This window comes from Chiloscyllium plagiosum, chromosome 8, assembly GCF_004010195.1.
Source record: "Chiloscyllium plagiosum isolate BGI_BamShark_2017 chromosome 8, ASM401019v2, whole genome shotgun sequence".
In the NCBI taxonomy this organism is placed as follows: domain Eukaryota; kingdom Metazoa; phylum Chordata; class Chondrichthyes; order Orectolobiformes; family Hemiscylliidae; genus Chiloscyllium; species Chiloscyllium plagiosum.
Genome location: NC_057717.1, coordinates 88216412 through 88224724, shown reverse-complemented (window position 1 = coordinate 88224724; position 8313 = coordinate 88216412). Strand labels below are relative to the sequence as shown.

Sequence of the window (8313 nt, the reverse complement as noted above, 5' to 3'; positions counted from 1 at the left end):
ATCTCTCCACCCTTCAGGCTCTCTGCCTTTATTCCTGATGAAGGGCTTTTGCCTGAAACGTCAATTTTACTGCTCCTCAGATGCTGCCTGAACTGCTGTGCTCTTCCAGCACCACTAATCCAGAAAAAACGCAGTAAGAAGCAATTCCCCATGTTTCCAAGTTTTAATGGGTAGGCACAGGAACTGGTACTTCATTACTGCCATTTCCTGTTATTAATGAGCTGCCATTGTTTCTGCAATCCTGACTGTACCAAAAATACATGAAATCTTGCAGCACTTGTGTGCTAAGGAATGTTGCTGGAATATTCTACATCCTGTTTAACAACCATTCTTCAGAATTAGCCAATGGTGGAGAGTTCTACTTTCTGCATTGCCTATAGTGATCATGTCTGTGTCTGCTCAGGAACATTTTTGTAATCAGGCAGCAAAGTCTTGATTTGTTCTGATGACGCATTCAATCAGAGATGCAAGATTCCTTTGTTTGCATTTCCTTTCTAAGTTAACTTTTCTTGATCCTTGGTTACTTCCTTGGCAGCACAGCCCCTGCTTACCGTCTGCCAGTCCCTGCTTACCCAGTTTGTGTTTGACGAATTTTGACAGCACACCTTTTAAAGAAGAACCTCACTCGAGGGAGCTGTCACTGATCCTGGATCAGTCAAGATATGAACCAGATTTGTATTTCAAGCTTACAAGCTCCACCTGCAGCTCTTGTCCCACGTCAGTATCCTGCTGAATCTTTAAACTAGCAAATGCAGTAACTGTGAGCTCAGCCATTCTGGCTTCAGGGAATCCCTCTGAGAGTTAGCACTTGGATGCGTGCTAAAGACCTAACTTTAAGTTGTTAGATTTCTTTGGTCAGCCAAGATGCTGATAGTACCGAAGCAACATAATCATGCCCTTTCACTGAGCTTTGTTTCAATTTTGTACTTGAACTAATGGCCTTTATTGATTGGTCTGTCAAATTCAATATGATTCCTTAAAGGGTCACTACACCTGATGAGCGCACTCAGGAGGTATTGCAAGTTACTCACAGTAGTACTGCATCTTTCTGCAAAATAATTAGTTCGAAAAATTTCAGATCACATGCTGGATTGAGAAATAAAATACATAAAGGCAGGATAGAGATTAAATGCATTCAGAATCCAAATAAACCAGTTAAATAGAGCAAATAAAATGTACAATAAATATAGAGGGATGATTGAGAGGAATCTCAGCAATAGAAAGCAAAGAAGTGAAGCTGAAAGGGAATATGGAAAATCAGCATTCATCATAACGGGTGGTATGGGCTCAGTGGTTAGCACTGCTGTCTCATAGCCCCAGGGACCCAGGTTCGATTCCAGCCTCAGGTGACTGCCTGTGTGGTGTTTGCACATTCTCCCTGTGTCTGCGTGGGTTTGCTCCGGTTTCCTCTCTCAATCCAAAGATGTGCAGGTTGGGTGAATTAGCCATGCTAAATTGCCCATAGTGTTCTGGAATGTGTAGATTAGGTGCATTAGTCAGGGGAAATGTAAAGTAATAGGGTAGGGGAATGGGTGTGGGTGGGATACTCTTCAGAGGGTCAGTGTGGACTTGTTGGGCCAAATGGTCTGTATCCACACTGTAAGGGTTCTCTGATTCTAGGAAAGCAATATGCACAGGTAGACAAGACCGGCTTCGATATCATGGACATAATCTTCCCAGGGGAAAAGTGAGGACTACAGATGCTGGAGACCAGAGTTGAAACGTGTGGTGCTGGAAAAGCGCAGCAGGCCAGGCAGCATCTGAGGAGCAGGAGAATCGACTTTTCGGGCATAAGCCCTTCTTCAGGAATGAGGGTATTTTCACCCTCCCTTCCTTCCACCTATCGTATTCCCAGCTGAGTGTGAAGGTGGTGATAGGTCAGAGAGGAGGGTGGAGTGGATAGATGGGAAGGAAGATGGACAGGTAGGACAGGTCATGAGGGTGGTGCCGAGTTGGAACTGGGATAAGGGGGGGGAGTGGACGTGAGGAAACTGGTTAAATCCACATTGATGCCATGTGGTTGGAGGGTCACGAGGAGGAAGATGAGGTGTTCTTCCTTCGGGCGTTGGGTGGTGAGGGAATGGCGATGGAGGAGGCCCAGGACCTGCATGTCCTTGGCGGAGTGGGAGGGGGAGTTGAAGTGTTCAGCCACAGGGTGGTGGGGCTGGTTGGTGCGGGTGTCCAGGAGATGTTCTCTGAAGCACTCTGTGAGGAGGTGTCCAGTCTCCCCAATGTAGAGGAGACCGCATCGGGAGCAACAGATACAATAAATGACGTGTGGAAGTGCAGGTGAAACTTTGATGGATGTGGAAGGATCCTTTGGGGCCTTGGATGAAGATGAGGGGGAAGGTGTAGGTGCACTACTTTCGCAGTGTTCAGAAAGGTATTGTTTTCAAGGAGAAAGTGAGGTCTGCAGATGCTGGAGATCAAAGTTGAAACTTTATTGCTGGAAGTCCAGTCTCCCCAATGTAGAGGAGACCGCATCGGGAGCAACGGATACAATAAATGACGTGTGGAAGTGCAGGTGAAACTTTGATGGATGTGGAAGGATCCTTTGGGGCCTTGGATGAGGGGGAAGGTGTAGGTACACTACTTTCGCAGTGTTCAGAAAGGTATTGTTTTCAAATAAACCCGTTGGTCTATATCCTAGTGTCATGTGATGTTTGACCCTAGACTGTTGGAGGCAGAGAATTCATTTGAGGGATATGACAACTGTAACCAGTCCCATTATACCCATCCTGTATAGAGAAGTGATGTTTTATCCCTCTGTTTCCCCTCTGCAGCACTTTCAGAAGGTGATTCCTCAGCAATTTGACGGCTGTCCCGACAAACTGGTCCTGAAGGCTTACCAGGTCAAGTACAACACCAAGAAAATGAAGAAGTATGTAACACACCAACCCAGCCTTTGCTTCCTGGCAAAGATTTAGTTGTAATGGGGGATTGTTGCAAATGTATGTTGGCCAGGCTGCTGAGAGTTTCCTGATGTTTGGCCATCTCGGCCAGCAGGGCAAGGTGAGGTGATGGCCTAGTGGTGTTATCGCTGAACTTAATCCGGGCACCCAGGCAATGTTCTGGAGACTCTGGTTCCAATGCCATCATGGCAAACGGTGGAATTTCAATTCAAAAAAAAAAAATCTGGAATGAAGAATCTAATGATGACCATGAATCCATCGTCAATTGGATTATAAAACCCGTCTGCTTCACTAATTTCCTTCAGGAATGTCCTTACCTGGTCTGGCCTGTGTGTGACTCCAGACCTACAGCAGTGCAGCTGACTGTTAACTGCCCTCTGGCCAATTGGAGATGGCCTGGCACCAATGCCCACATCCCGTGAAGGAATAAAGGGGAGGCGGGGAAGAGGTACATTCCCATTTGAACGTCTTGTATGAAAGTTGCACCCTCACAAGCAAAACTTGGTGTTCAAAAGTCAGTTTGCGTGACATGGTGCGTTATCTATGGTGATGTCTCCACCAATCCAAGTCTACTTGCCATCCAATCAACATTCTCTCCTGATTTTTAAAAAAATTATATTGATATTTCTTGTGAATTGTCTTGAGTGCATGACAAAATGCTTTGATAAAATGTCTTTTCAGCAATATTCAAGGACATGTTATTATTAACCGAAGCCGTGGGTGGTGAATGCTTTGTGGCAGACTTGCCTGTGGGGCGGTGGGAATAAATGATGGATAATAATCAAAAGTCATCTTGTAACCAATGTGCTTTGGGTGTGACTTTTGCAGAGTGGCTACCATTTTTATACCACCTTCCTGGCGATGAGTGTGATAGACTGGGGTGCAATTTTGTGATGCGCACATTCTTACTTAGAAAGATGTGGGAAAAATATCTTGTTGCTTTTGATGGACTTTGACTGGATAGAGATGCTGAATGGGAAAAGTGATCAGTAACCTTGTAAATCCATGATGCTCCTGTGGTAGAGCGCTGGCAGGAGGAGGATGCATTCTATCAATGTATGTTTATTTAGGGGTGCTGTTTGACTTTGTCCTACAGACTTGAAAAAGAATATACTACAATCAAAAATAAAGAAATGGAGGAACAGATTGAAATTAAAGTAAGTTTTTTCACAACAGTGAATGTGCAGCATCTGTTTGAATTGTGGATATTTTCCTGTATATTTTGTGGGAGTTGGAATTTTCAACTGTATTAAAGTGAAGTTAATTTTCTCATAAACCTGCTCCCTGCAGCTCTTCAAAAGGGAAAAAAAACAGCCCATGTAATTATTGGCAATCCAGTCAGATAATAGTGTTTTCTCCAAAGTAATTATTGCGTGGGGACATATGTTTGTTCAGATGTACAGGGGCTATAATTTGCACTTAACATGAAAATACATTTATTTGGGAGGGAGTAGTTTAACTTTATTTCCCCCCAAACTGACTAATTTGCATGTATGCTGTAAATTCTTTGTGTTCATTGTCTCTGATTTTCCGGTCGGTGGTGTTCCTAAACGTAAAACAATGAGTTGTTGATCTTTGTTGCCCAGCCTCTAGTTAGAGTTACTCAAGGGGTCTTTCCCAACTCGGCGACTTCATGTTTCCTTTCACAGGTACTTCTCCACTTTCAGGACTGGTTTATACTTTGAATTGATGTTGAATTTAAATGAACAAACTCGTCTAATTTATACCAGTTGAAAAGATATTGTCAAGCTTAAAATACATCTCAATAAGGAAACAGCAATCTTGTTTTGTAGGGCTCTTGAGAATTCCTTGATTTTTGGTGTCTGTATTTTGATTCATGCTAACTGATTTATTAAAATGCAGCAGTCATTTGGTAAAGTGTATTTATGTTAATATATGTGGTGTTTGATCTAGAATTAGAACAAGTCATTAATATTCTCTGTAATAACCAACACTTCATCAAATCTAAAGCCATAACACAAGGAAAGTGTGAATTTCTTAGACACAACAGCATTGAGATTGGGACAAGACAACAGACATAAATTAGAGGTTACTTTCAAAGCAGCTGACACACTTCTACACACACCCCTATCACCCGAAACGCACTTCCACTGACTGGTCCGATCACAGCTAATGTGTTTCTGTCATATGCACAAGTACATAACTGAAGTTTCTCATAGTTTGAACCATTCTTGTAAATCACTTCGGCACAACTAAAGAGTGAAATCTCAGATTAGTAAGGCTAGGAAGTTTGTTGCAGGTAAAGGTGAAGACTTTAGAATCTTTGAAGAGCCTTTCTGACATTCTGATCAGAGACAGCGAAAATATTATGAAGGAGATGGGCTGAATACGGTTCCTCATCCATGTTAAGTTTCGTGTGTTGTGCAATATTTGCTCTATCTATCATACTTTGCATTTTCTGAGTGCATGGTTTGTTTAACAATCTGATAGTTACTGCTGACCGCTTTTTAAAAAAAAATTAAGCAACTTAATTCCAAATCTGACTCTGGTTTGTCCAGCGTCTTGATTGCTGGTTAGACTTACGAATGGCCTATATGGGTCAAGGTTTCTGTATTGTAGTTCAATGCCAGTGGCTTTATCAATCAGTGTAGCTGCTTTTTCTACCTTCTGACTTCCTTTAGCACTGTGGAATAAACAGCAAGAAAACCACAGCTTGCTCAAGAACAGAAGAAATAGGAGCATGAGACGTTAGATTTGCCAAGTGTGTTTTTGCAGTGATTTGACATTGATCTCTGTGACCAGTGAAATGCACTAAATGAGTTAGCGTCAGAGCCTTGTGCTTCAATAGATCCATATTATGTGCTGGAGTTGATTTGAGGATTGTCGTAGCACACCATATGAATGTGTGAGTGAATTGTTACCACTTATAAATATCTGTCTTTTCTGTCCTAGTACACCTGCCTTCAACACAATTTAACTGAAATGTTAACTGATTGCTCTTTGGTGTGGTTTTCACTTCTTCTCCTCCAGTTTCTGGTGCTGAATGGAACACCTTCAGCTTCTGACAGTTACATTATGATGTTGCTTCTGCACTAAATGATTCGATATTCTCTTGTATAGTGTGAGGATCAAATTCTCATCCTTGGTCCCCAAGACAAACTTGTTACTTTCACTACCCTCTTACTGGGGACCGAACCATCTTGTTCACTGCTCCGTTCACTGCTTTCAGTTCCCAGCTGACCTTGTAACCTTTTTACTTTCTCCAATATCATCAGCATTTGCTGCTGTCTCTGTACCTCCGCCTGTCTACAACTGAAACTCTCATCTCCGTCTGTGTCACCTCCACACTTAACTGTTTAATCTCTCTGCCTGCTGGACTGTTGGCCTACATTTCCTATAAGCTTAATTCAGAACTGCTCTGTATTCTGTATCATAGAAGGGCCTGTTCATCCCTCTCCTCTGTGCTTGTTGATTTTCGTTGTCTCCTTGTTCAACACCAAATTCACATTCTCACAAGATTAGAGTGGTGCTGGAAAAGCACAGCCAGCCAGTCAGGCAGCATCTGAGGAGCAGGAAAATTGACGTTTCGGGCAGGAGCAGGAGTCCTTCATCAGGGGTTTCATTCCTGATGAAGAGCTTTTGCCTGATACGTCAATTTTTCCTGCTCCTCGGATGCTGCCTGACTGGCTGGCTGTGCTTTTCCAGCACCACTCTAATCTTGTCTCTGATCTCCAGCATCACTTTCGCCTTACAGAATCACTGCCACAACTCCAGATTTCTCCTCTGACCTAGTTTACAGTGGTGAACAATGACTAGGGCACTCAGTCTGGAGTGTGTTTTAGATGTCTCCACTGCTCCTCTTATTTTAAAAATTCTCCTTAGAACCCAGATTTTTAACGTCATTATTGTTGCAATCCTCATAACTCTTGAGCTTATTGTTGTCTTTCAGGATGCAAGTTTTGATTATTGAGCCATGTTTCAATGCTAAAGGATTTTGTATGAATGCCTGTTGATCATCACAGTTCTAATAGCAGCATCGATGTACGTGCTTCGACACAAGATTGGCAATAAAAACTGGGACAAGAGTCGTTCTGAATTCACATTCAGGATTGAATATTTGAGTACAAGTTCCTCTATATTGGAGAAGAATCTGGGCCCAGCAATATAAGAGGAACGTTGTGTGTTCCTGCGTACAGTTAGAATAAAATGATCAGCTGGTACTTCTGGCAACAGCTTGTGTTGTTTGACTGTGATTGGCATGTTGAGACAGAACTGCTTTGGTCATGAGGCACAAATCAGCCCTTGATTTCTTCTTTTTTTTATATCGTGGATCAACAGGAGACTGTTAAATGAATGTGGTTGCATCAAGCACTCATAGATCATGTACAGAGCATGTTTGGCACTGGCGACTTTTTTACTAGTAACTTTCCAAATCTTACCAAGGAATACTGGCCCAGTTTCAAGCCTGAACTTGCTGCAGGCAATGTCAGCTGCTCAAAAGGGAGTGTGCTGTTATTGTAGGAAGTGCTAATTAATAATAATAATTAGTTTAGGGAGGCCATGATAATCTGACTGGATTTGTAATCCAGAACCCCAGGCTAATGGTTTGAGGATATTGGTTTGAATCCAACCACAGCAGATGGTGTAATTTTAATTCAATAACTGTCTCATGATCATGAAACAGTTGTCACTTGTCATAAAATCAGGTTCCCTAATGTGCGTAGGGAAGGAAATCTGCCGTCCCTACCTGGTTTGATCTATGTGTGACTCCAGACCCCCACAAATGAGGTATTAGGGATGGACAATAAATGATTGCCCAGCTAATGTCACTCCCATCCCGTGGGGGAATAAATAAATATAAATGCAACAGAATTGTGCCGGATAGAGAACTCTGACCCCTCACAGTCTTTGGAACTACTTCTGAAGGCTCCAGTTTAAAAACTTGAGCTGTGAATTAGATGGATGCTGTGTGCAATGGGCCTGTGCCCACTGGGAACTGTATTGAGACTCCCCATGACTGTTGCAGTAGATTTATGTCTTGTGTTTGCCTTCACCCTGGCACAGCTCACTGAGGGTACAATCCGTACAGAATTCCCTGAACCACCTTTGTATGTTGATGATTTGGAGAAAGTGAGCACTGCAGATGCTGGAGATCAGCGTTGAGAGTGTGTTGCTGGAAAAGCACAGACGGTCAGGCAGCATCCGAGGAGCAGGAGAGTCGATGTTTTGGGCTGGAGCCCTTCATCAGGGATGAGGCTGGGAGCCTTGGGGGTGGAGAGATAAATGGGAGGGAGGGTGGGCCTGGGGAGAAGGGAGCTGAGAGTGCAATAGGTGAATGGAGGAAGGGGTAAAGGTGATAGGTCGGAGAGGAGGGTGGAGCGGATAGGTGGGAAGGGCGATTGGCAGGTAGGACAGGTCATGGGGGCGGTGCTGAGCTGGA

General features: G+C 43.3%; 1 protein-coding gene across 9 annotated transcripts in view; it reads left to right on the top strand.

Annotated features, from left to right (window-relative positions):
* Window positions 1–8313, top strand: part of LOC122552164 (EVI5-like protein) — a 264526-nt gene that overhangs the window by 106110 nt on the left and 150103 nt on the right. For all 9 annotated transcript variants that reach the window (XM_043694689.1, XM_043694685.1, XM_043694688.1 and 6 more), the window contains 2 exons: window positions 2784–2881; window positions 4009–4069. In XM_043694689.1, the coding sequence (XP_043550624.1) occupies window positions 2784–2881; window positions 4009–4069 (159 nt within the window). The remainder of the gene's footprint in view (window positions 1–2783; window positions 2882–4008; window positions 4070–8313) is intronic.